The sequence below is a fragment of the Amorphotheca resinae genome (assembly GCF_003019875.1).
Source record: "Amorphotheca resinae ATCC 22711 unplaced genomic scaffold M430scaffold_14, whole genome shotgun sequence".
NCBI classification, from domain to species: domain Eukaryota; kingdom Fungi; phylum Ascomycota; class Leotiomycetes; order Helotiales; family Amorphothecaceae; genus Amorphotheca; species Amorphotheca resinae.
The window spans coordinates 521,469-547,147 of NW_020194484.1; the positions used below are offsets into that span (position 1 = coordinate 521,469).

The 25,679-nt window shown below is 51.6% G+C and overlaps 11 protein-coding genes across 11 annotated transcripts; 3 read left to right on the forward strand and 8 right to left on the reverse strand.

Moving 5' to 3' along the window:
• Positions 1 to 132: 132 nt before the first annotated feature.
• Positions 133 to 2,052, reverse strand: M430DRAFT_192252 (hypothetical protein). Its single transcript, XM_024864037.1, has 5 exons — positions 1,340 to 2,052; positions 1,174 to 1,287; positions 933 to 1,124; positions 493 to 882; positions 133 to 441 (listed from the first exon to the last, which is right to left on the reverse strand). Exons 1-5 carry the CDS (start codon positions 1,961 to 1,963, stop codon positions 265 to 267), a joined length of 1,497 nt encoding a protein of 498 aa, XP_024716726.1. The 5' UTR covers positions 1,964 to 2,052; the 3' UTR covers positions 133 to 264.
• A 5,068-nt stretch (positions 2,053 to 7,120) lies between these two features.
• Positions 7,121 to 8,301, reverse strand: M430DRAFT_37674 (hypothetical protein). Its single transcript, XM_024867162.1, has 3 exons — positions 8,187 to 8,301; positions 8,112 to 8,124; positions 7,121 to 8,055 (listed from the first exon to the last, which is right to left on the reverse strand). Exons 1-3 carry the CDS (start codon positions 8,268 to 8,270, stop codon positions 7,280 to 7,282), a joined length of 873 nt encoding a protein of 290 aa, XP_024716727.1. The 5' UTR covers positions 8,271 to 8,301; the 3' UTR covers positions 7,121 to 7,279.
• Positions 8,302 to 8,433: 132 nt separating this feature from the next.
• Positions 8,434 to 10,985, forward strand: M430DRAFT_45900 (hypothetical protein). Its single transcript, XM_024867803.1, has 7 exons — positions 8,434 to 8,734; positions 8,794 to 9,033; positions 9,081 to 9,191; positions 9,285 to 10,081; positions 10,135 to 10,324; positions 10,378 to 10,412; positions 10,470 to 10,985. Exons 1-7 carry the CDS (start codon positions 8,647 to 8,649, stop codon positions 10,569 to 10,571), a joined length of 1,563 nt encoding a protein of 520 aa, XP_024716728.1. The 5' UTR covers positions 8,434 to 8,646; the 3' UTR covers positions 10,572 to 10,985.
• Positions 10,830 to 12,075, reverse strand: M430DRAFT_110707 (hypothetical protein; the record flags this gene model as incomplete). The annotated part of the gene is made up of 5 exons (XM_024861381.1): positions 10,830 to 11,065; positions 11,269 to 11,340; positions 11,450 to 11,558; positions 11,715 to 11,831; positions 11,914 to 12,075. Coding segments are annotated over 5 exons (696 nt in total), but the record flags the coding sequence as incomplete, so codon positions are not given.
• Positions 12,076 to 12,563: 488 nt separating this feature from the next.
• On the reverse strand, positions 12,564 to 14,069 carry M430DRAFT_110337 (hypothetical protein; the record flags this gene model as incomplete). The annotated part of the gene is made up of 9 exons (XM_024861352.1): positions 12,564 to 12,662; positions 12,714 to 13,049; positions 13,099 to 13,257; positions 13,308 to 13,449; positions 13,499 to 13,590; positions 13,641 to 13,735; positions 13,796 to 13,858; positions 13,909 to 13,922; positions 13,975 to 14,069. 9 exons carry the CDS (start codon positions 14,067 to 14,069, stop codon positions 12,564 to 12,566), a joined length of 1,095 nt encoding a protein of 364 aa, XP_024716730.1.
• A 384-nt stretch (positions 14,070 to 14,453) lies between these two features.
• Positions 14,454 to 15,689, forward strand: M430DRAFT_110442 (hypothetical protein; the record flags this gene model as incomplete). Its single annotated transcript, XM_024861361.1, has 3 exons — positions 14,454 to 14,721; positions 14,770 to 15,005; positions 15,051 to 15,689. The coding sequence occupies 3 exons, from the start codon at positions 14,454 to 14,456 to the stop codon at positions 15,687 to 15,689; spliced, it is 1,143 nt and encodes a 380-aa protein (XP_024716731.1).
• A 258-nt stretch (positions 15,690 to 15,947) lies between these two features.
• M430DRAFT_148204 (hypothetical protein) lies at positions 15,948 to 18,270 on the reverse strand. Its single transcript, XM_024863110.1, has 5 exons — positions 18,205 to 18,270; positions 17,905 to 18,154; positions 17,617 to 17,855; positions 16,695 to 17,569; positions 15,948 to 16,644 (listed from the first exon to the last, which is right to left on the reverse strand). Exons 1-5 carry the CDS (start codon positions 18,218 to 18,220, stop codon positions 16,120 to 16,122), a joined length of 1,905 nt encoding a protein of 634 aa, XP_024716732.1. The 5' UTR covers positions 18,221 to 18,270; the 3' UTR covers positions 15,948 to 16,119.
• Positions 18,271 to 18,493: 223 nt separating this feature from the next.
• On the reverse strand, positions 18,494 to 19,862 carry M430DRAFT_37677 (hypothetical protein). Its single transcript, XM_024867163.1, has 5 exons — positions 19,458 to 19,862; positions 19,247 to 19,384; positions 19,098 to 19,179; positions 18,840 to 19,027; positions 18,494 to 18,791 (listed from the first exon to the last, which is right to left on the reverse strand). The coding sequence occupies exons 1-5, from the start codon at positions 19,636 to 19,638 to the stop codon at positions 18,568 to 18,570; spliced, it is 813 nt and encodes a 270-aa protein (XP_024716733.1). The 5' UTR covers positions 19,639 to 19,862; the 3' UTR covers positions 18,494 to 18,567.
• An 81-nt stretch (positions 19,863 to 19,943) lies between these two features.
• On the reverse strand, positions 19,944 to 22,574 carry M430DRAFT_129526 (hypothetical protein; the record flags this gene model as incomplete). The annotated part of the gene is made up of 2 exons (XM_024862104.1): positions 19,944 to 21,776; positions 21,827 to 22,574. 2 exons carry the CDS (start codon positions 22,572 to 22,574, stop codon positions 20,170 to 20,172), a joined length of 2,355 nt encoding a protein of 784 aa, XP_024716734.1. The 3' UTR covers positions 19,944 to 20,169.
• Positions 22,575 to 23,214: 640 nt separating this feature from the next.
• Positions 23,215 to 23,689, forward strand: M430DRAFT_23231 (hypothetical protein; the record flags this gene model as incomplete). Its single annotated transcript, XM_024864859.1, has 3 exons — positions 23,215 to 23,231; positions 23,313 to 23,492; positions 23,545 to 23,689. 3 exons carry the CDS (start codon positions 23,215 to 23,217, stop codon positions 23,687 to 23,689), a joined length of 342 nt encoding a protein of 113 aa, XP_024716735.1.
• M430DRAFT_129531 (hypothetical protein) lies at positions 23,436 to 24,820 on the reverse strand. Its single transcript, XM_024862105.1, has 5 exons — positions 24,255 to 24,820; positions 24,158 to 24,209; positions 24,049 to 24,106; positions 23,545 to 23,995; positions 23,436 to 23,492 (listed from the first exon to the last, which is right to left on the reverse strand). The coding sequence occupies exons 1-4, from the start codon at positions 24,585 to 24,587 to the stop codon at positions 23,797 to 23,799; spliced, it is 642 nt and encodes a 213-aa protein (XP_024716736.1). The 5' UTR covers positions 24,588 to 24,820; the 3' UTR covers positions 23,436 to 23,492; positions 23,545 to 23,796.
• Between the last annotated feature and the right edge of the window lie 859 nt (positions 24,821 to 25,679).

Consider the following 25,679-nt stretch of genomic DNA (forward strand, 5'->3'; position numbering starts at 1 on the left):
GAGATCAATCACACGCATCAAAACATCAACCACGTTCAAGTCGGCTGTTCATTAAAAATTAGATCTATATCCCGCACTAAGTCCTTCAAATCTCTCTCATCACGGAGAGAGGGCATCATCATCTTGAACCCCAAGTACGCCTGTGTCATGCTGCCGCCGCCGTAAAACTGAATGATAAAGCCGTCTTTTTTTTTTCTTTCCGCATACCTCATTTCCATCGTACCCACATACAAGCAGGGTCGGGTCATGTCATATGCATTTCAATCATGCGATGGGGCGGTAGGCCATCCCTAGCCGGTTCTCCTTCCTCACTGCTAGCCCTTTGATGGCGATGACCAAAAGGACCCAGGCCATCAGGAACGTAATGAGACCCATGGACACCGTGAAGACAAACATTGCATCAAGGTCGTAGAGCTCCATTGTCGTAATACAATCTCTAGCCTGTCACGATTGTTAGTATGAAGAGCCTCCGGCCAGGATGAGACAACTTACACTAGCCATGAAGATCATACCACCTGCCATCAAACAGAAGGAGGTGATCACCTCTGATGGCGGCCTGCCCGGCAGGATCGAGGTTGGTGGAGAGAGGTAGAAGATGACATAGGTGGCCGCGCGCGCAAAGGCCGCTCCAACCAGCAGCGTACCCCATTGCTTGTGCACCATAGTGGAAACCATGGATGCCTGGTGATGGGAGCTCATCATCATCCCCAACAGGAGGACGACCAGGGCAGGGATGGGGTTCATAGAAAACCGGTAACTCTTAGGTGGTTCCAGGGTATCCTGCTCTTCTGACTGATACGGGGTATTGGATTGCTCGACAGCCGACTGGAGTGGCGCGTTGAGGAGATCCCGAATCTTGTTGGACTCGATGAACATCCCGCACTGGCTTAATGTTAGCTATTAATTCATTGTCGGAGGCATTCTTCACTAACCAATCCACCCCCGATGAACATGATAGTAATGGAGAGGTGCTCAAGATCCTGAGCACTCCATGCCGAGCCCCAAGCCGCCAGATGTTCCAGGAATACATTGGTCGAGCCGTAAGCGAAGATGAGGAAGCTCTCGACGAACTCTGCTGAATAACGGTTTGCCTTTCGTGCGCCAACAGGCGTGATGTTCCAGGCCTGGAAGAACGTTAACACAACCCGGGGAAGACGGAGGAAATCTCCTCACCCAGCCAATTTCAGCAAAGCAGCCCGCCCAGCGTCCGAGGGTCAGGATACCGTACCAGAAGAAGACACCTCCCTTGATGAAATGCGCGAGACCACTAAAGATCTCATGGCCCATCTAGCACCCGGTTAGACGAATATTACAGAAAACAGCGCGGGCGAGAACTCACAAATAGGCCACCGTACGTCACGAACCCTGTCGTGACCGCCACAAATGCAAGGATCAAGATCAAGCGATCGACGACATCATAAAAGAATTGGAAGACGCGCAGGACCCGTGCGGAGAGCAAGCCCGGGATCTTGTTGCTGAGGAACTGGTCCACCCGGCTCCCCTTCAGCAGACCTCGCTTCTCCGAGCCCAGGTACTCGTCTTGAGACCGATCGCGCGCAACGGGCAATTGGCGCTCTTCGTCGCCCGTGGAGGAGATCGAGTGACTCCTCAAAGATTCTGTGTTCGGCTCGGTGCCCTGGCCGCTGTCGTTGGAGAAGCGGTAGGTCTCTGCGAAACCGAGATCCTGCATGCGCTGGTGTTCTGCCATGGCCTCGCTAGAGACGGGGATAAAGCCGGCGTGCTCCTTGTCCTGACGTCCCGTGTATGCACTGATAAGCCCGATGAAGACTTGCGCGCCCACCACCCACGTCAACACCCAGCCGAGCTTGTGGTGGGAATTGTTGGGGTACATGTCCGGGGTGCTGGCATTGTAGATGGTGGCCAGCACGATGCCGACTGCATTGAGCGCCAAAAACACAAACTGGACGAGGAGAGTATACCGAGACCGCGCAATGGAGAGCATTACGCCTAGCAAAGGATCAGCACTGCAGCGGTTGACAGATTCAGCGCTCCGGGCCGCACTCACCAACGGGAAGAACGAAGACCCATCCCAGGGTCATGAGCGCAATGTGGGCAACCATCAAGCCGGTAGGACCGCCATACTGGAAGTAGCTCACCGGCTCCGAGCTCGTGGAGTTGGATATGGATGGGATGGTCGGCCTCTCGACAGACGAATCCCCCATATCCATGTTCATGGCCGAAGCGCCCTCATCGTCACCGTGTGCGCTCGCAAGTGGCAGAAGCCCAAGCAGGACAAGACCTGCGAGGGTCAAGATCTGGCGGGAGATCCGGGGCATAGATCGTCGCTGGAAGGAGCTCTCTTGGGGGGAACGGAGGGTAGTGTAGCGAAGGTGGAAGATAGCGAAGCTTGCTTTTTAAGTTCTTTGTGTCTTTGTCTATGCCTGTTGTCCAAGTTCCAACTTTTGCAACGAGAGATCGAGGAGGGCGGTAATCACGGGAAGGCAATCTAGTTCGCAGGCAGAGAGAGAGAGGGAGATAGGTAGTGTGAGGATGTGCGAGCGAGCGAGAGCAAGCAAGGCCGAGTAGTAGCTAGAGCTCGAGCGAGAGATGACGGATGGGGAGGTGAGCTGCTGAGCAAGGTGACGAGGAGGGAGAGGTGATGGAGGTGATGGTATAGGTACGGTAGGGCAAAGGTACAAGAATATGCTATGGGTTAGTCGTCGGCGGGGGGGGGAGCTGGTGGGAGGCGTAGGTCATCGGAGTTCTTAAAGCATGACCAGTGCAGAACCACGAGGAGAGGAGGAGGGGAGGGCGAGAGAGGAAAAGCAAAAATCGACGAGCGGAGGGCGGAAATGACGTTTATAGCATGGGAAGTAAAAGGCCCAGCAGTTCAGTGACCGCGGGTGCCCGCTACGCTTCTCCCGTCATGGCCCATGGGCCCTGGCTGGGCCGATGTGGCCGAGCAGGGCCGTGTGTACATAGCAGGAAGATCCATATCCCGTCGTTGTTCAGCATTATTATTATTATTATGGTCCTGCTACTACTGTACGGTGCAAAAGCCAGGAGCAACAAGGCAGAATTACAATTGATATGACTGGTTGCAGGGGCAATTACGGTAATAGTAGAAAGAATAATAACGGGTCGATGCCACAACTCTAACAGCTTTACCTTCCTTAGCTCCCCTGGCCCCGTAGCCAGTCAGTTGTGCCCAGTGACCCGATCTCTCGCCATGAGTGGCATGATGAGAGTCGACCGACGGGCTTTGAAAAAGAGAGCAAGAAACCAGCCCGCGGCGATTCGATGCTTGGGGGAGATGGCCGCGAGACTTTCCGTTGTTGACATTGGGACGGTGTTGTAGGGGTTTTCCTCCGTCGCAGGCGCCAACTTTTTTCCAAGGGACCGAGACCACCGCGCGGGATGACGGAAGCCTCGCAGCTCTCTTGTGGCCGGCCGGGTTATGAGCACATATATGAGGATAACCTTCTCCCACCACCATATATCAGCCTATTATTACCCTATCATAATCTAATGGAAAACCAAATCCTTCTCATTGCCCTCGCCGATTCCATGGTCCGCGGATTAAATGCACGGCGAGCATTTTATTCCAGGTTATTGAAGGGACTACGCAGGACTACTCACGACTACTACCCACGACTTACCCACGACTACTGGGCTCTATACTCCGAAGGGTTACCCGCTCGTGTAAATAATTGCAGCCGTGCACGGGGGGGGCGCGCGAAAAGTCTTGGGGCCGAGCGAGAGAGACAAGGCTCAGACTGCAATAGATTGCTGACTGCAAGAATCCGCCGTCAACTGGGCACGGCCTATCGAGTTATCGACTGATCCTTGGGCCCATGTCGACTACATAAGGTATCTCTCGCATAATGAATCATGGTGCTGATTAATAATGACAGGAGGGATTGAGTTGCAGTCGATCAATCCTTCCCTCTCACCATGATCGCCTGGGTCACCTGGATCACCTGGCTCCCCGCGAGGCTGAACCCTCGCTGTGGCGCCAGGCTGCTGCTGCAAAGAGGGGCGGCTCGCAGGGATGTGGCGTCTTGGCGTCACACGCAATGCTTCCCCCTGATTGGCTGGATGGGTCACGCCCCTTGCCCTTCCCGGCATTCTCGGATATCACGGATTCACGGGCAGACGACGTCGGTGGTCAGTCGAGGACTCGAGGTCGGACTTGTACGTACAGGGCAGCTCTGTCGACTGGACCCTTCCTTCCGAATGCCCTCATTCATTCTTCCAGTGCTTCCACCGCCGTCTCCAGCCTTCCACTACTCCTTCCCCTCACCCCAACTTTGCCCATATGGCATATGCACCCGTACAGAGGAAAGGTATCTTCCCCGTCACCCGGTGCGGCGCGGGCCCATCATCCATCATCCATCATCGATCGGGATGTGGGAACGAATGAGGGCCTCCGCACGGCGCATCGAATGATGGATCGCATGATGGATCATGGATCCGCCCGCTGCTGCAAATCATCTCCTCTTTCCTCGCTTGCTTTTCTCTTTTTTTCTTTCTCTCTCGCTCTCGTTTCTCCGGCTTGGTGGTCGGGGATTTTCGTGGCCTTGGCCTCTGTACTATAGTCTGTCTGTCTGTAGTAACGGGAGTGATAGTCGGGCCTAGGCATACCACTGCACTTTTCCATAGTCCTCGCAGTATCATGGTCTATGCTCTCTTGGCCTCTTTCCTCTCTTTCCTCTCTTTCCCTTTCTCCATATATGCACCTCTATATGTCTTAAGCGTTGTCGTCTGTACGTACACCGCGGGCACGGCGGCACCATGACGATGATAAATGCTGAAGCCACTGCCGGGATGGCAGATAGATGCACACGAACCCCATGCTGTGCCCATGCTGTGCCCATGCTGTGTGCTCTCGGCAGCCTGAGCGGAGGTATGCCCGTATGGCGTATCACCGTCGAGACAGAGTTTTGTGCTGCTCCCCGGCTATGGGCGTGCCGTGCGGTCGTTGGCCCGTGCCACCCTTCGTTGCCTTGCCGTGGGATCACGCCCTTGATGCGCCACACCCATCGCTCGTTCGCACTATCTTTGCATCTGGGATTTCAGCCTCAGGCCGGAATACTCTGTAGCCTGCGCAGTTCCCGGCAGGCGACTGGACTCTGGAGTACGTCCACACCGCGGACTCTGTACCACCGCGGGATCATCGATCAGCTGTCGCCGTGTCGCCTCACCGCTGCAGACTCCAGACTGCAGAAGCCCGGCACCTCTCCCCCCATCCACTACTACATCTTGGCATTCGTGGATTCTGTGGACACTTGATTCTCGCACGTCCATCACCACAGCGACCAGCCCGATGCATCCCGAGTGCAGTCAGTAGTACACTTGGCAGCCTGACTCCGCAGTGTCGCACCCACTGCCGCAGTGCCGGTCACGCTCACGAGGCCGCAGCAGAGCCTCCCAAATCCGGCAATTGCCAGGCCGCCTCGCTTCACCGCCGCTCTCCTCCCCGCGCTCCCACTCTCGCGCTGCGTGGCGCGTGGTTCATGTAACACAACTACTGCGGTACATGGCATACCATATGCGTTGTCTATTCATGTACAATGTACAGACGTCGAGCTGGAAGCCATGCCTTGCTACTACACACTCCAGCAACAGGAAGCCAAGTAGCCTCAGCCTGTACATACAGTCTGTATGTGTATAGATAGAGAATGGTAGTTGGCCTTCTCGTCCACTCCTCCCCTTTTCTCACTCTTCCCACCCTCCCCTCTCATCGGCGCATTTCTTTCCATTTTCGATTCCCGTCCCAAACAGGTCATATCCCCCGAACGTGCTTCAGATCATCAGATGCAAAGGAAGACACTCTATCTTGCAGACAGGACCCACTGGTGGGGGCTCTTTGTCCAACGGCGGGCTTCTCATGAGGCTGTCCTGGAGTAACGCCGGTATTGTATGCGTTTGTAGCCTTCCCTACCTCCCCATCACCAGCAGTTTGCTCTGTTCCAGTGGAAATCCCATCGACGCACCTTGCCCCAGATTCCCGTTTCCGAAGAAAGCTTGAGCACCGTAGTAGGCAGCTCCTTGATTATAGATATAGGTCATATGCAGATTCCATCTCCCTAGCATATCACTCAAGCCTCCATTTTATCCGGTTTCTCGACCCGGCCATCAAGACTTTCTGTGTTTGTGACTATAAATTATCAGAGCCTCCTCGGAAATTTGATCCTAGAGTCTACATTTTCAAGGGCAATCAAGTAAAGCCAGTCGTCCACGCGCCGTTCCAGGGCTTGCCCATTCTTCATCAGACGCGCCAAAACCTCTGGACTGGCATAGTTCACAGTACGAACCAGCGCTTAGAGATCCATGTAAAGTCTTACTGGGCTGGTTTGGCTTGGAAAGGAGGCACTGTCTCTGGAAATTCGCCGTCACGGTCCGATGGCGTGTATGATTATGAACAATGTTGTAAGTCAGACTGGTGTGGGCAGCTCGCCTGCTTTCTATATCATTGAGCCTTTATGCCTGTATACACACCAAACCTACCTTACGCTTGCTATGGCCACAGCTATGCTTACGTACACGTGATGGTAAGTGTCTGAGGGTTTACTTTCTTGATAAGCCACGGCAAAGGACTCTTTCTGCTCTTTTGATGGGAGAACCCAGTCAAGACCACGGTTGACCTCTGGCTTTCAGGGAGTTTGGAAGGGACAGAACGAAGACCGTGGACCGGTAGGGCATTGCTTTCTAATCCGTGTTGATTTCACTGCACCCAGCCAACCACATCCTTACCAGCTTGTCGTACGCGGTTCTGCTTACCGTGATTACTAAGTTACTACATCCTCGAGACACGATGCTCTTGAAGCCTTAACGTGGGGAACTGCAGCATCAGCCTCGTGCCTTCTCCGAAGTCCCCAGTTGTCAATGGGGCAAGCCCAGCCATGCTTATACAGTACCTTAGCTGCAGACTGTTTAGGGTTGCAACTTAACAGTCGTACCCATATGCGGGACCCACTGGTAAGCGGCTGCAAAAAGAGGCTCAATGGAACCGAGACACTGCGGGGCTCGATATCTAGAACTGATTTGTAGGATCAAAGGCGCCTTTTACAGATCTGGCAGACTGGCACACATCAATCTTTTCCCGCAGTTCCACTGCGTAAGACTGCTAATCACTCGAAGAAAATTCCCGGCCGCAGGCTGGAAGTGGTGGTTCATATAGTTTCTACACATTACGTAGACCCGCGAGACCGGTAGCCTCGGATTGTAAGTCTGGTTCATACGGCTATCAAAGTCTCCAAACACTCCCACAGGGTATCTATATCAGGATCTGTGGAGACTGATCCCATAGGCAACATCACAACGCTGCACGATTCTTTACTCTCCAAGTCTCTGTCCTCGGATTTTCAACAACCTTATCCTCTTCCTCTAACTTTCGTAGGATTTGCATGACGCCACCGTTAGCGGGCAGGTGAAGGTTTTCCGGGACATCTTTGTAGATTATCTTGACGATTTCCATGGACGTCCACTCATCAACCTCGCCCTCACCCGCCTCGCGGCCTGGCGAAGACTTACATGATTTCAGCACTTGGATCACCTGATCCTCACGCTGCTTCCGATGCCGAATGTATTCTGCAATCTTGCTTGGGCCATCTGCAATCACTGCTCCATGTCCGGGATATGCCCGACCCCGGAAGGCTCCTCGCATCTTTTCCAAACTGTTCAGATAAGTCGCAAGGTCCTCGAAGACGGCGGTCCCGTGCCCGAGCACATTGTCTCCAGTGAACATCGCGTCTTCTTCCTCGAGAATGAATGCCATATGATCCTGAGCATGTCCCGGGGAAAATACAGCGCGTAATGAAGCTCCATCCACTTGGAACGTCTGCCCATCCGTTATGTTCAGCTGCCCCTCACTTGGACTATTCTTGTGTATCTTTGTCTCTGGGGAGATGCCAAGCAGATCTTTCTGCCCTCCAGTATGGTCGTGGTGCCAGTGCGTTAAGATTGCCTCACTAATGGTAGCATTCTCCTCCTTGAGGGTCTTCTGTACGGCCGAGATCCACGACGGCTTCCCCTCTCCCGTATCAATCAGTAAGCGGCGTGGTCCCGTCCCAACAATATATGTATTCGTTCCTGAGCGACCATCATGTCAGGCACGCGTGTGACGAGACCCAAGGCTGATCGATTACCTTGCAATGTGAACTAATGAGGGGTAGTTGTTAGCAAAGTATAGCGGAGATAGGCGGGCATATCTGGGAGAGTACCTTTCCTGGATTGCCTCCCAAAATGCGAATAACTCTTGAGCTAAGTCGCTCGATTTCAAGCAGTGGGACGAGCTGGGTCGCCATTGTTGCGATCAGCCTTGTTGTTGGAGGCATTGATGGGGGAGAGCAACCTATTGTACAGTACTATAAATATACGATATACCTTGTCCATGGGATAACCTCGGCAGGCTGAATAACCTGTACCAACCTGGACAACGATAGCAAAATACCGACAATTGTCTACTGATAAAATTCAACGACCTACCGGTAAGGTATAAAGTACAAAAGGCATACGAAATATGGGTTTTACATTCTAAGATCTGAAGGGAGGTCGTCAAACTTCGTTGAGGTACACAGGTACCGGAAACAGCACTTGTATCCGGTACATCGTACCAGTCCAAACCCCGAAGGCAAGACAGCTCAAAGGAGCTCCAGGAAGAGCTCCAAAACGAGGATCAATATGACTTCATCAGCACCAGTGACGCCGGCGTCACCAAAGCTCCTCAAAGTCAAGGACCCTCAACCCGGGGTCCCCGTGTTTGGCTGTGGTAAGTTCGACAAGAGCCCCTCAGCCTTGTGCTCTCTCCCCCTAACGGCCTCCATATAGAACATCTCCAACTCCTCCTGAGCTCGGGGCCCGTGGACCGGATGAGAAATACGATCAGTCACTACAAGAACTGCCTGCGTGTGATCTTTGACAATACCCCCATCGTGCCACAGACGTCCAAGACACCCAAGAATCAGCCATTCACGACCCTCACACCGAATTACCTGTGTCTGCAATGTACGACAACGACGACGGCACAGGATCGGCTCGCCCATGGGTCTGAAACCCTGCACCGCTTCTGTATGAGTTCTCCCGGGACTGGTGGGGATCCTAGCTGACCAATTCAGACGTCGAATCGCGAACCGGTGGGCTGTTCTGCCAAATGTGTGATGACTTTGTCTGGGATCCTACATTGGAGGAATTGAGGATGCGGAAGTTTGGGACGGGTTCATTTTCTGGTAAGTTGGAGTGTGTGGGATGCCAGGCAGTCCTACTCCCTTCTCCTCGCCCGCCTCCTATCGAGTAACATGCTGAAACCCTCTCTCTCGCAGCCCGTAAACGGAAGCACGACGAACTGTTCACCGATGCCTCGAAGGAGGACCCTAGATTCATCTCGACAAACACAACAGAAGCACCCTGCCGTGCCAGTGGGATCCGGGGTATATATAACATGGGGGCGACCTGCTACATGAACGTCATCCTCCAATGCCTGGTGCACAACCCGCTGCTCCGGAATTTCTACCTGGGGGATGGGCATCAGAGCGGAGAATGCGCCTACAAAAACTGCATGAGTTGCGCCATGGACGACATGTTCCAGGACTTCTACGCCCAGGAGACGACGACGGGATACTCAGCCTCCAACATCCTTGCCAGTTTCTGGCTCTCCAAGCGGAAGGCTTACGAGGAGTTGGCGAGTAACAAGGAGCAGGACGCCCATGAGTTCTTTCAGTTCCTTACGGAAGAACTCCATGAGATCAATGGTGGGGGGAGACCTGATGATAGTGAGGAGAACCAGCCCTCGAAGCGTACGAAGACTGCCAATGACACAGGCTGCAAATGTATCGTGCACCAAACGTTCTACGGCAAGTTGATGAGTACCATTACATGTCAGAACTGCGGAGACATCAACATATCCGTTGAGTCGTTTCTGGATCTGAGCTTGGGACTTGACGTCCTTTCGAAGAAGAAAAATCTCAAGGCTTCGAATCTGAGCTTGCAGCGATGTCTTGACGAGGAATACATCAGACCTGAGCGTTGCGAGCATATCTGCGAGAGATGCAGCGCCCACGAAGCCAAGAAGCAGTTGAGCATCAAGAGCTTGCCGAACGTGCTATGCATCCAGCTCAAGGTTAGTTACCGCATCCCGCATCAGGGACGATGGCCGCTAACAATCCCACGCAGCGTTTCAAGCAACAGAACAACGGCCTCGCCTCCAAGATCGATACCAAGGTCTCCTTTCCCCTGAAACTCGAGATGCTGCCCTACACCAATCGCGCCAGGAGTCACGACACGCGGCAGAACTTCGAACTGGCCCGCTCCTGCACGTACGATCTCCAGAGCGTCGTCGTACACGTGGGCAATCTCGAAACGGGTGAGATACGAAGAATTGGTCGAGTAGTAGAATTATACTGACTTTCCCCGTAGGCCACTACGTCTCCTATTCACGCGTCGGGAATCAGGTATGCTCCTCCCGCTCCCCCTGAACGATTTGGCATATCAGGCTTACATAGTACCAGTGGTTCAAATTCAACGATCACAACGTCACGCTCGCCTCCAAATCGCAGGTGCTCAACGAGCAAGCCTTTCTCCTCTTCTACGTCATCCAGTCTTTGGCATAGCGGCGGTGTTGTACAAAAGCATAGCATTCTGGGGTGGGGTTTTCGGATTCGGATTCGGATTCTAGGCGTTTTTGTTTGATTTTTCCTCTGCACCATACGTACATACATGTCTGTACTGTATGTATGTAACCTGTAACTGCTTACGTCCATACAACCTATACCCAAGCTTCCTTCATTCAAGCTCTCTCTCTCTCTCTCTCTCTCTCACTCACCCCTTGCCATCCCATCCCATCCCATGACACCACCCTATCCACAAGCTCACTCCGCCCCATCCTTCCTTCTCCATCCCCACAACTCACTCTCAAAATTCGCATAGCAGAAAAACTCATTACTGAGCCCCTTAGCATGGCGCGGCTCAAACGTAGTCGTCTCGATACCTGGCCCGCGGTATAGCGTGTGTACTAGCGTCTCCATGCGCTCGCCTGTACATACGATCAGGCGCTGTGCGGAAGAGCGCTCCCAGGTCTTGGAGAGCCAGCGTACTGTTAATGCGGCTAGGAGGAGGGGGTTAGTCAGTCAGGCAGGCTTTGGGAGGAGAGGCTGGGTGTATAGATGGAAAGATAAAAATAGGATGAAAATGCATCAATACATGAAGAAACTTGTGCCACGGATCACCGAACCATATGATATTGAAATAAAGAGAAAAGGGAAGGGGGGGGAAGTGCCCCGGGGAGGGGGGGGAGGGGAGATAAGATACCTTTCGTCTGACAATCCTCACTCAAAAACGGCGGATCACAAATTATCCGATCAGCACAACCCTTTAAACTCTCTATTTCCCCGCACAATAAATATACGTTAGCAGCTAGGTAGATATAGAGAGGGGGATAAGTCACCAGGGGAGGAATAGAGGAAGGGGGGGGGGGGGGGTGAACACGAACGGGGAAGGTTCAAAGGGGCTTTGAAATCGTAAAAGATGAACTCGGGAAAGATGGCGAACCGCTTGTCGTATTCGAGAAGAATGATCTTGGGGCTGTTGGTGCTTGATGCCTATGTAGGTAGGTAGGTGTTAGTTAGATGTTTGAGTTTGAGGTTGGGGAGCTGGGTAGGTGGATAGGTATGTGGTGCTTGTCTTTTCTGGATTCTTTTAGGGGGAGGGGGGGGGAGAATAGAGAGATGAGATGAGATGAAATGAAATGAACATACCAAGAGATTCTTCAACTGGATAAACACACTCGGCGCTGACACCACCACGATCGTTGATCCTGGGCCCGCATCCCTCAGAAGTTCCCGTGCCAGTGCAGTAGCCGTCTCATCTGAATACTATTCGATCTTCTCATCAGCCTTCTTCAAGAACCAACCAACCAACCAACCAACCAAAAAAGAAGAAAAGAAAAAAACATACCCAAAACTGACTCTCATTCCAATCCTCCGCAAACAGTTCCATACTCCACACCTTCTTCTCCTCCCTCTTCTCAGCCGCTTCCCTCAGCTCTTCAAACTGCTGCGCTCTCGCCTCGCGATCCGCGTAGAACTCTTGGAGCGCTGCGAGCGCCGCCCCGGAGAGGACGCTTTTGCGTGCTGTTGTTAGTCTAGGTCTGGGGAGCAGATGGGGAGGGGGAGCTCTTTACGGCTTGTCATCGTCATCGTCAGCGCCAGCGGCGGCCATCGTGAGGGTGATTGCAGGGGGAGGGGTGGTGGGGTGGATGAAGGGATTTTTGGTTGGTGTGTGGTGGGGTTAGGTAAAGGTAGGTTTGGGAAGGACGTGGAATATGTATGCCCTGGGGATCCAAGGAGAAGGGATGCTACGAAAGGAATGGAAAAGGCATCGAAGTAAGAATCCGGTGTCAGAATGTGTTATTCTACCTCAAGACTTCCAATTACTTAAGGTCGAGTTGTTAAAGATTGAGAATGTCACGTGCCGATACACGATTTCAATATCTGATTCCAAAACACAATACAAGAAGATTGGATTGACCTCCGTGGACAAAAAAAAAAGTTTTGACATATGTACAATTCCAACTAACTACCTGGATACATTCTCTAGACTGCCGTTTACTGGTCGTCAATAACGTGCAAGTACTTCTTCTCTTCCCTCTTCTCGCGCTCGGTTGCCGGAGGTAGATCGTAGAATGCTGCACTTCGGTATGCTTGCTAGACAGGTGTTAGACACAGCGAGGCTAATCAGAGGGAAGAACGACTTACCAAGTAGTGGAATGTCAGGTCGCTGAGCTCCGCCGGTTCCATTCCAAGATCCTTGAAGGTCTTGGCTGTGGGGTCAATCTTCTGGTCAATGAATTCCCGTTCGATCTCATCGGCGGAGAGCACTGGCCACCAAAGGGCCCTGTTCAATAAGTAGGCAGCTGGCTTGAGGATCACTTTGGGGAGGTTAATGTGACGGCGGTGCTTGACAATTTCCTTATCCACCAATTCAGCGATCTCTGCGGTGGAGTAGTTCTTGGGACCGTAGAGCTCGAAGGTTTGAGAGGCGGTATTGTCGTCTTGGAGCATCTTTTCCAGTGCCTCTCCGACGTCGATCGCCTACAATGGTTAGCAAGGAAATACGATATACCATGCATTCGTTACTTACGTGAACTGGCCAGTAACGCTCTTGCATCCAGTTAGAGGTAAAAATGTTCGTTACGCCAGCCAGACGATGTAGCAGCCGGTCCTCGAATCCAAACAGAGGTGCTGGTCTCACAATCGTTGTCTCCGGGAAAATGCTGCGAACCACAGCTTCACCTTGTGCCTGTTTCATAGCTCAGTAATTTGTTCCGGCATTTATGGAAAGGTGCCAACCTTTGTTCGGAAGAACTCCGACGGAGAGTTCAGGTCTGCGTTGTACGAGGAGACATGGATGAATCGATCAACGTCGTACTTTGCAACAGCCTCTGCGATACGTTCGGCTCCTTCCACATGAACATCCTCAAGATCAAAGTTCCTAGAGCCGTCAGCATCTTGCCCGATATGCTTGGCCCATCGACACGTACTTGGTGGGGTACATGCGCCCGACGAGGTTGTATACAACGTCGGAATGTCTCACGCTCTCTTCGAGGGATTGGGTGTTCCTAAGGTCATATTCCTAATTGGGAAATCAGCAGAATTCCCTCGAGTCGCGTTGTCTCCTCGTACCATGAATATCACTCTCCCTAAGTCTCCAGAGACCTTCAGATGTCGCTTTGCCATTTCCTCCCGGAATGGCACAATGACCGTACATCCTTGGCTAGCTATTCCATCCCCATGCAGTCAGTCCAATTGTCACCCAAATACAGCCCGAGAGACCTTACCAAGTCTGTTGACAATATAACGTCCCAGAAACCCAGTTGCTCCGAAGACCGTTACGGTATGTCCTAGTTTCGATCAGTCGCTTGTCGCGGTTCGCGGAACGGCCATGAATCACCTCCAAGAGAAGATCTGTCAGAGAACAAGTTAGCAGTAGCTCAATTGGATCATCCGCATCACTGACCTTCCACCTTGCGTCCGGATGATGGGCTTCCCAGTGCGGGTGATCGCGATATCCGAGATGTTCCTCAGAGGGGGATTGCTGCGGCCCGTCCGCATAGCAGCCCGGAGACTGATCATACTCGACGGACTGCAAGCCTTCTGCATGGCTGCGGCTCGACTCGTCTTCAATTGAGGGGGTGGAAGAGCAGGGTGAAGCTGCGATAATGTAGTGGTGCTTTTAAAGTAAGTAGCAATCGAGGTCGTTTGGCCGACCCATGTCACGGCGGTAGTGCAAGCGATGCTAGCGAATGCAGCAACTCAGCTCCAGCCCCAGGTAAACCGCGAGCCGCGAATCTTCAACTGCATCAACACAAAATCCAACCTCCGCGGCTTTTGTTCTTGTCCCAACCTGCTTCTTCCCCGTCTGATCTTTGCCCGGGTATCCAGGGCGGCCAGCTCCATAGAACCATCCTCTGGGCTTTCAGCACAATACGACCCGCCATGAATATCGACACGATCCCCGACTTCCTTGCAGAGCAACGGGATGCAGCGCCCGCAGACTTGCAACACTTCTTCATCTCATTCGAGGACCTCTGGGAGCGGAAGCTGTGGCACCAGTTGACAGATACCTTGATAGAGTTCTTCAACCATAGAGAGAGCGCCGGCCAGCGATTACCGCTCTACAAGACCTTCATTCTTACCTTCGCAGATAAGATCAACCAGCTGAAGCTTGTCACTCTTGCCTTGAGTGCCGCTACGCAATGCAGAGGTAATACTATCTCCTACCGCTGTTATACTATTGCTGACCCTGTAATAGACAGTCAAGAGCGGCTGTCTTTCCTCACCTCTGTGGCAAGCAAAGTCAACAACCCCAATTCACAAGATGCCTATGTCTACGCCACTGTTGCAGTAGCTACGGTAAAGCTGGAGTTAAAGGATCTGGAGGGCGCGCGCGTTGAATTAGACAAGTCAGAGAAGATTTTGGATAGGTTTGACTCTGTTGAGACTATCGTACACGCTGCATTCTACCGGGTGAACGCAGAATACTATCAGGTTCGTCCCCATGCAATAGCACCAGGACTCTACTAACGGCAATAGTCCAAACTTGAATTCGCTTCCTATTACAAAAATGCACTTCTCTACCTAGCGTGCATCGACCTGAACGATTTGACTCCTGCTGAACGGAAGAGTCGCGCTTATGACCTTAGCATCGCAGCTTTGGTTTCAGATACGATATACAATTTCGGAGAACTACTGCTACACCCCATCTTGGATTCTCTTGTGAATGAGGATGCATGGCTGCGTGATCTTCTTTTCGCCTTTAACCGTGGAGACTTGGCTGCATACGACGTTCTCGCTGGCCACATTTCCTCGAACCCACTCCTTGCAGAACATCGAGAAGGCTTGAGACAAAAGATCTACCTCGCTGCCCTTACCGAGGCGGTATTCCGAAGACCTCCCCATGACCGCGCCATGTCTTTCCGCACCATCGCCGAAGAGACTAAGGTCAGACCTGACGAGATTGAGCATTTGATTATGAAGGCGTTGAGCTTAGAATTGTTGAGGGGAAGCATTGACCAGGTCGATGAGATTGCGAGAATCAACTGGGTACAGCCCAAGGTTTTAGACATGAAGCAGATCGACAACATGCGTTTAAGGTTGCAGGAATGGGATTCAAGTGTCAACTCGCTGGGTCACTGGATTGAGTCGAAGGGTCAGGATGTTTGGGCGGCATAATTTAACTTGGCATGGCGTCTGGCTTGATAAAGATGCGAAATGGGATGTATTATAGATCTCTGAGAGCATGAGAAACCGACAGAGATACTCTGCATGTGCTGGTTTCAGGGCAATAATATGAGAAATGTTCGGATCCGAGAGCGAAGATCGTGAACCTTCCTTGTCTGTCTTCTAAGTTTGACAGCTTCAGACTTGCGGGCTATCAGGATGGTTAAGTGATTGAAAAATCGAGTTATGTCCAGTGAAGTTCTCGAAATGGGCATCGTTCGAGAGCTCGTTCTCGTTCTGCGTTTTGACTCCGCCGTAGCTCTGAGAGCCCATCAGGCTGTTCTCTAATCTACCAACGTTGCAAAAATTTGGAAGTGGTTTACTCCTCTTACATGGGTTTACTCAAGGAGACCTCTTGCTTTAAACTCGCTATTTATACATCCTAAATTACAGCTTTGCTTTCTTGCCCACGCTCATTCAATTTCGTAGTCTCTTCACGTGGCCTCCCAAACAGTAAAACCCCCCCGACAATCCAAGCAGGCCACCAAACACACCACACCACAACTTGCGTATTCATACCCCAGACATCCCACCCGTAGGCTGCCTGGGTCAGCACCTTTTCTATACTCAATCCCCAGGACCAGCTAGCTGCAACCAGCACCGCTGTAGGTGCGATCACACTTAGCACTAGCGCGAGGACTGCTTTGAGAACATAGCTTAGGGCGGAGGTTGAGGATGTGGGGTATATGTAGGTAAGAGGTGTGGCAAGAAGGCCGACTAGGAATGCTAAGGAGAAATTGAGGGTTGCGAGGGAGGAGAGAAAGAGCCCCAGGAGGAGGAGCGAGAAGGATTTTATGAGTTGATACTGCTGGGTTGTGGGGTTGAAGAGATGTGTTAGGGTGCGAGAGAGGATGTATGGCAGTGCATTGTTAGCCACTGCGAAAGATACGAACACTGGTGTGAGCATCTGGAGATGTTAGCTTTCACAGATGGATAGCGGTTTTAAGAGAGACCTACATTTTGAGGGGTGTGGTTGAAGATATAGAGAGGCAGTACGCCGAGGAACTGAGACCCAGCTACAACTGCCAGGGGGAGAAGGAGTTCTCTCTCCCTTACAGCCGAGCTTTCCTCGGCAGTAATGACTTTTGCATTCCCTTTTTGACTTGAGTTTAATTGCGAGGTTTTCTCCTCAGCCTCAACCGTGGAAGGTGTCTTCGAATTAGTTGATTGGGGGTAGCCACTCTTCACCCACAAAAAGATAGCCATGATGGTGAAATTGACAGCTACTAGCATAGCGCTGGGAAGATAAGTCCCAATGCTAACAAAGCGGTTTGCCTGCATAAGCAAGTAGAAGAAGAAGCTCTGGTGTAGATGCTCAAGCAGGTTATTCAGACTTCGAAAAGTGCTTTCAATGACCCTCCCCATCGCCATCTCGTCTTGCCAACCGTCGCCGAATGGCTGCAGAGTTATAGCGTCAACGTGATATGGGATAAAGCTACTATGTGGCCCTGAGGCATGTCCTAAACCTTGGTTCATCATACCTCGAAGCATCGTTTGTAGTCTGTCCTGGTAGCTATCTGAATGCTGCCACATCTGTTGTAGAGAGACTCCGATACCCATCTGACCGCTCGCAATAGATACTACGGTATTGAGAAGATCCAAGTTCGGAAGCTGGCCATTGATACCGTCGTAGGCAATGTGGAGAGAATGGAATCGATGATCGAACGGATAATCAATGACGATCGCACCTTGTAAGGCTCCGCTCTTAAGGGGCAACGAATCGATGGCAGGAGATTGGTGAGTATCATGGTATGCATCAACCCAGGCCTGCGGCCCCGCTGTGCTATCCGCTGTCACCAAGAAAATAATGTCTTTAGACCATAAAGACCAACCTGTCTTATATTAGTCCTGCACATCCCTGGAGGAAAGGGCCCCATACGTTTGAAGTACCGTGCCAGAGTCAGAATAAGAGGTATCCCGCTACGGTTAAGTTTCCCCTCCATATTCTTCCAGGCAGCAACAAGCACAATGGCTTCCGTGGCGTCTCCTCTCGGTGCATGGAGAATAGCATATATATTCTCCCCCGTGTATGTCTGGCCCGCAGATTTATACTCGTAGCTCTGTCGTGCAACCTTTAAACCGGAAGCTTTGAGAATTTCCTCCAATTTATCATTCACTCTATGCCACTCATCAGCCTCTCTCGGTCCCAAACAGCCATCTCACATACTCAATATTAGGCTTATCTTCCAATGCATCAATCTCGCGCTTGTAACCTCTGAACACATTCTGGTCGCTTCCGGCAAAATACGTATGGACCTGACCTGGCAGAAGGGCGTTTTCGGAGATGTATGTATTTCGTGAGTAGTTGTCCAAGGGCAAGACTAGAAGCCATGCAACCCCGATCAATACGCAAAGAAAGGACAGGTATGGGGGTAATTTGAGGATGTGCGGATTGCGCCGGAGGAGAACTCCTGAAGCTGCAGAAATAGATCAGAATCCGAGCAGTGTTTGCTGGGTATAAACTTACATAACAGGCTTGCCATGGCGGAGGTAACTAAAGGTGGTTTCGTGGTCTCAGCATTTTCAAGTACTGCTGTGAAGCGCGAGGTTATCAATGTTTATCAGAGAAGTAACCGAGGCGACTTCGTCGCGTCCCTGAGTGACTGAGTCTGTCGAAAAAGCGGATTGGAAGGACAACATTAGAAGCATAATATTAAAAATAAATAACTATTAACATTTTACAATCGAGGAACAAAATTCGTATTCCACCTCATTCTAGGGCCATGATCGAATGGCCCCTCACTCCACCCGAAGAGTCCCAAACGCCTATTCATGCAAGATTTTGTACAGGAGAAATGACATGATTCAATCCCCGGAATATCGTCAATTTTCATGGTCCTAATCGTTGCGAGCTCCCAACATAGCTCATGGCAATCGGACTTTCCACTGCCCCTGACAGGGTTGGGGTATTGCTGGGAAGTACCCCAAACCGCCCATATGTTTTTTGGTCAACAGACACATAGTGCGGCAGCCTTCCTAATAGATTCATCTTGCCTTCAATCCACCTAAGAATCTTCTCTGGTGGTGCGAGAAACTTGAGATACCCGAGCGCCCCTGGTGTGGTCAGCCCCTTTGTCCACTACTCTCCGAAAGGCAACTTACATCCATAACCAAAAAGGAGTCCACAGACATGGCCGAGAAAGCTGGTATTCGGGATCAGGAATGAAACAAATAGTACCAGTATAAGAGGCGTTGTCCAGGTGGGTATTTTATTATCACCAAGCATGAAATACGGGTTTGATTTGTATGTCTTGACGGCCTCCATCGCAAGCAGGGTGAACACCCAAATGCTAATCCACCGGTCAGAATTGCATCATTTCCATGTGATATCCCTTAAGAAATAATAAATGTAGTTCGTACCTGGCACCGAGGACTGTCGTGTTCATGTGTAAGATGCCCCTCTCAACAAATGTATATAACAGGGCCGGGATAGTGGATAAAGCTGGAATTCGCGTCAGTCTCTCTGCCAGCCAGGTACCAGTCTTTTTCAGCCATTGGATGACACTTACGACCGAGGAACAGGGCCAAAGTAGTCAAGGTTCCGTATTCTGCCTCGAATCTTTCCAATAACGGGGTCAAAGCAATAATATTCATGAATGCGTGGAAGAAGCCGGCATGAACCAGGGGGAAAGTATTCGTTCGATACACTGGAAAGCTCAAGGGCGTCAGCCATATATTCTCATAGAGGCGTAGAAATGCTGCAAGAAGTAAAGTACTAACTGGTGTTTAGACCAATTTCCATCGGTATTAAAGCCCCCCATTGCTGCACATCCCAGACTGACTGTATACTAAGAAGCCATAAAGCTACTATGACGAATATAATGGCGCGAGTGAACAAAGGGAGCCGGAAAATGTACGATCGCATTCGAGCCGCAGAAAACTGCGGTAGACTTGGAGCCATTCTGAAGGAGGAACGTCGACAGCTGCGGAGGTACGGTGGATAGGGGATCGTTAGAGGTAGGTTAAGCCACACAACGTAGAAATAAGCGGGATACAAGCGCTCTTTCTGTACTTTATTCGGTCGCAGAGTCGTCTCGCAACATTGTTGTCAAGGGAAGAATCGTGCTGGGTGAACGCGACAAGCAAAGGAGTTACAGTACCGAGTCCGAGAAAGTTATTCGTGAAGCTAGGTACGGTACAGTGTCTACCCAGGGAGTACGGGCCCATACCTACCTAGTATTCGCTTAATGAATCCAGTCAAAAGTTCGAGAGAATAATTGGAGGCTGAAATGGCAAGGCTGACACGATTTAGCCATTGGAATTAGCACCTTGACACATTCATCCATTGGAAGCAGTAGTATATGCGATCTAACCCTGACACAGACACAGAGACACCCATATAATTGCACAACGCTCGGTGGGCACAGACATGGAAAGAACATTGAATTTACAGCTAAAGAAACCCAACACCCCCAACTTCTAATTACACCCCTTAAGCATGTGCCTTGGCCATGGTGTTAAGGGCACTTCCGTTCTTGAACCACTCAATTTGTGGCTCGTTGTATGTGTGCGCCAGCTTGATATCAAAAGGCTCTCCGCCGCTCTTGGGGTGCACTCTCAGGGTCATTGGCTTGCCAACTGCCAGTTCAGTGCACATCAAGTCAACCTTGTCCTCGGGCTGAATCTTGTCGTAGTCTTCTGGGTTGATGAAAGTCAGAGGAAGCATGCCTTGCTTCTTCAAGTTAGTCTCGTGGATACGGGCAAAGCTTCGGGTGATGATCGCGAGACCACCAAGATGTCTGGGTTCCAGAGCGGCATGTTCTCTTGAGCTTCCCTCTCCGTAGTTCCAGTCACCAATGACAACCCACGGGATACCCTTCTTCTTGTAGTCTCTAGCAGTGGCTGGGACAGGGCCGTACTCTCCAGTGGTGCAGTTCTTGACCTTGTTGGCCTCACCGTTCTCGGAGTTGATAGCGCCAATCAACATGTTGTTAGAGATGTTGTCCAAGTGTCCACGGTACTTGAGCCATGGGCCAGCCATAGAGATGTGGTCGGTGGTGGTCTTACCCTTGGCCTTGATAAGAATAGGAATGCCCAATGCATCCTTTCCATCCCAAGGCTTGAAGGGCTCCAAAAGCTGAAGGCGGTCACTGGTTGGTGAGACAGCAACGGAGACGTTAGCACGCTCCTCCGGGGGTGCTTGGTAGGTGTCCTGTCCGGGGTCATATCCTCTCTCTGGCAGACCAGCTCCTGTTGGTGGAGACAGAAGGAATTCGTTTCCATCCTTGTCCTTGAGCTTGTCAGTCAGAGGGTTGAAGTGGAGGGAACCAGCGATGGTCATAGCGACGACGAGATCCGGGGAGGTGACGAAGGAGTGGGTAGCAGGGTTGGCATCGTTACGTCCAGTGAAGTTACGGTTGTAGGACGAGATGATGGAGTTGGCCTCACCCTTCTTGACATCCTTACGATCCCATTGACCAATGCAGGGACCGCATGCGTTAGCAAGAACCATGCCTCCGAACTCTTCGAGGGTCTTCAATTGACCGTCACGTTCGATGGTGGCACGAATTTGCTCGGAACCTGGGGTGACAGTGAACAGAGACTTGGCCTTGATGCCGTGGTTAAGAGCATCACGGGCGATGGAAGCAGCGCGGGACATGTCCTCATACGAAGAGTTTGTGCAAGAACCAATAAGACCGACCTTCAGCTCCTCGGGCCAGCCGTTGGCCTTGACAGCCTCGCTGAACTTGGAGATGGGGGTGGCGAGATCGGGAGTGAAGGGACCGTTGATGTGGGGCTCGAGTTCAGAGAGGTTGATCTCAATTAGTTGATCGTATTCGGCACCTTCATCTTGTCGAAGCTCCTTGGCATATGATCGTGCGAAGTCTCCGATCTCAGAGCGCTTGGTGGCTGCCAAGTAGTCGTACATACGGTCGTTGAAAGGGAAAAGAGATGTAGTGGCACCAATTTCGGCACCCATGTTACAGATAGTGCCCATACCAGTTGCAGAAATGGTCTCAGTACCTGGGCCGTGGTACTCGACAATGGCACCGGTTCCACCCTTGACGGTCAGAATTCCAGCTACCTTAAGAATAATATCTACATTGACAGTTAGTGCTGATGACGAAAAACAACAAATGGGCTCTTACCCTTTGGAGAAGTCCAGCCAGACAGTTCACCAGTAAGCTTGACACCGATCATCTTTGGTGCCTTCAACTCCCAGGGAAGGTTGGCCATGACGTCCACCGCATCAGCGCCACCAACACCAATGGCGCACATTCCAAGACCACCGGCATTGGGGGTGTGAGAGTCGGTACCGATCAGAAGACCACCGGGGAAAGCGTAGTTCTCGAGAAGGATTTGGTGGATGATACCAGAACCAGGCCTCCAGAATCCAATGTTGTACTTGGCGCAAGATGTAGAGAGGAAATCGTAGACTTCCTTGTTGATGTCGATAGCCCTGGTAAGATCCTTGGCGCCACCGGTCTGTGCCTCAATCAAATGATCACAGTGGACGGTGGTTGGGTTGGCGACAGAAGGCATGCCAGCAGACATGAACTGAAGAATGGCCATCTGAGCCGTGGCATCCTGACAAGCAACACGGTCGGGACGGAGCTTGAGGTATGAGACACCACGCTCGATCTCCTGGCCGTGAGGGTCGTCCAGATGCGAGTAGAGAATCTTCTCAGCATATGTCAAGGGACGGTTGAGTCTCTGGCGGACAATTGCCAGGTTCTCAGACATCTTCTTGTAGTTGATGAAGTTGTTTTTCTCGTGGTTGTTCTGCCTCACTTGCCTGTCGAGAGGAGAGTCTCCCACAGTAGCCATACGGCGCACGCCCATCTGGGCGGCTGCCCGCCGTGGAGCTGCACGGAGTAATTGTCGAGACGACAACATGGTGGGAAGGAGAGGAGTGGTGGATGAGGATTGTTGATGATGAGAAAAGAGGAAAGAAAGAGAGGAAGACGAGATGAGCCGAGCTTATCAGAGAGACGTTCGGTTGGCGGTTCACGGGCGCCGCAACTGCAAGCAAAGCTCCAAGCTCCAAGCAGCCAATGACGAACGACTGATTTGTCCGACAATGATGTCAAGGCAAAGATGGAATTCCGTATTGGCCGCAGACTTCACGCCTTTCTCGTGCCGAGGTTATGTGCTCTTGTATTCTTTTTATTTGTTTATTACCTGGAGGGTTATTTTTATTTTTTTAATTATTGTTCCGGGAATTGCCCCGTTCATCTGTGCATTGCTTGTAATCGACACATCTGCCCGCCAGGCCGGAAGATGCTGGCGCAGGGAGAAGGGGAGAACCGGCGAGCCGCAAGGGTGCAGAAGTCATGCGCGCCCCCCATTGGCCAGTCCCCTTCCCTATTGCCGACCTTTTTGCCTCTTTTTTTTCGTTTCGGCAACGCAGCGAAATCCGCAGCAGCCTCCTCTAGTCGGCCATCCATTCCTACGGAGCCTGTCCACGGTGTCGACTGAGCCGCAGCAGCTCCAGACAGCGATACTCTACCGTACTCCCCCCAACCACAATATCATAATGGGTATCCCCCAGAAGTCAACTAGGACGAAGACCCGGAGGAGAACAAGGCGCGTTCCCTGCCGTGGATCCTTGTCGGCTAGCTAACCTTTACCCAGAGATCTCGACCAAATCGCAGCAGATCTTCGCTCCCCCAAGCATCTCGAGCAACACAAGAGCACGAAGGCAGCGGAGGATCTTCCGGGCCTTGGGCAGTTTTACTGTATCGAATGTGCAAAATGGTTCGAGAGCGAGTATAGTCTGGTTGGCCACCGGAAAGGCAGCACGCACAAGAGAAGGTCAGATGAGAATGGTTAAATGGTAGGCCATGTCAACTGACAATCGCAATAGAGTCAAAGCGTTGAAGGATGAACCCTATACACAGAAGGAAGCCGAGGCAGCGATTGGGTTGAGGACGGATAATGGGCCTCGACAGGCGGCCAAGGACACTACAGAGGATGTGGAAGTGGAGATGAATGATGGAGTGGCAACTTGAAATCTCACGGCAATCCTCCACACGGATTTTCCTGCCCAAATGGTTGAATAGCTGCCGAATCTTGCCATCATTGCGGGAAGACAGATGAGTTACTGGGGGTATCTTCACTACCTTACACCACGGCCTCTTGCTCTTGCGAGACCGCTAGCACGAGTACCTCGGAGCCCACCACGAGCCGCTCCTCCTCTTCCTGCTGGCGCAATCCCACCGCGACTTGCGATGCGCGAAGCTGGAGCAGGTGTCGCAAACTTTGGAGTCGCTTTTGAGGAGGCGGGAGGATTGTCAACGAAGGATGTATCCGTTGTCCTACAAATATTAGCCATAAGAAATAAGACTATGTGGATCCTGATTCAGCTTACAAGAATGTTGTCTCTCCATCAATCTCGCCGTGAAACCTATCCGAATTTGTTGATCGGCCTGTAGGTAGGTATGAGCACAATTCCAGCTGCCTGGGAATATTAGACTTGCCCAATTGCTCCTCTTGTTCTCTCGCTCTCCGGAAAGAATCAGGAATTGGCGCCTAATTCTCGGTCAGTGGGACCTGTGAGTAGACAGGACTACTTACCTCCGGGAAGTCCACGCAAAAAGCATTCATATTCAACCCGTATAGAAAACTCGCAAAATTCTCGCTGAATCTAGCCAAACTCTCATGCATCAATTGCAGGTGCATGAAGTTCGCCTCCAGATCCGCCATTGAGTCAGATAACTCCGCAAAAGAGGGCTCAAAAGCTTCAAGAGGGACATCGCATGCGCCTCCTACGCTGGCCTTGCCCGACTCGCGCAGAGAGGAGCGCGAGGAGGGGCGTAGGGGAGTTGTTGGTCGCGAAATGGGTCTGCGACTGCCAGATGTAGAGCGCTTAATACTGCTGCCCGCTTGTGGGGTTGTGGAGGAGGACATGATGGCTGGTGAGGAAGGGGATCTTTGTGAATGGATAGGATGGGGGCTTGACTGAGGGATCCGGTCGACTTTTTGACTCTGATGCTGTGATGTTCGATGTTCAGATTCCAGGAGCACGCGACGCGATGCAGATTAGATAATAATCCTTGCTATAGTACCTACGTGTGCCTACCTAAGGTACAGTATACAGTATGGATGATGTACTTCGGCGCCTGAGGTAAATTGTGATAACGGTGTGAATTTGAGGTACTACTAGACTCCCATAATAATACCTGCTGATTCTTTTGGCCCGCAGTGCCCAAGTGAAGTACTGTACTGTAGGTACCTTGGGTAAGGTAAGGTACCTGAGGTGGGTAAGGTACCGTACCTAAGGTACCTAAGGCAAGTAGATGGCATCTTAGTAAGGAGGTAAACGATAGCGACGGGAGGGTGGAAGTACCCACGTTTCGTGACACTCGACACAGACAGTGGGAGATGGCAGATGGCGGATAGCAGATAGCAGATAGTATTGCTGCAGTACCTACAGTGCATATCAGTGTACATGTTCCATCTCCGTTGCTAGGTACCTTGTCTAAGGTATTTGTTGTACGAGCAAGGACGGCACGAGGCACTGCAAGCAAATCTTTCTTTCTGTACATCTTTCCCCACGGAACCTCCGGCAGACGGCCCACTGGGCGACGGGACTCAGGAACGTTTCCTCATTCGTACCCAAGGTACCCAGCTAGTATGTACAGGTACTACAGGTACTACAGGAGGGTGGGTGTGCTTAGTAGGGTTATGGGGGGTAATATTGACAAGAAATACTCGGTCTTCCTTGAGACAACAGCCCTCAGCCCCCTCCTCCACCTCCACCTCCACCTCTGCCTCTGCATCTGCATCTCCCCCCTTCGCTCTCTCCCTCCCCCCCTCTCTCTTTCTCTCTCTCTCCCCCCCTCTCTCTTTCTCTCGCTCTCTTCTCCTCCTCCTTCTCTCTCTTCCATGACCAGAGTCGCTCGTATTTTGAGGGACAAGTTACGCCGTCGGTTTGCGCCAGTCGTTCTACTGCGATCCGGAAAGCATCAACCCCCACAGTCACAGTACGCCGCTGATCAC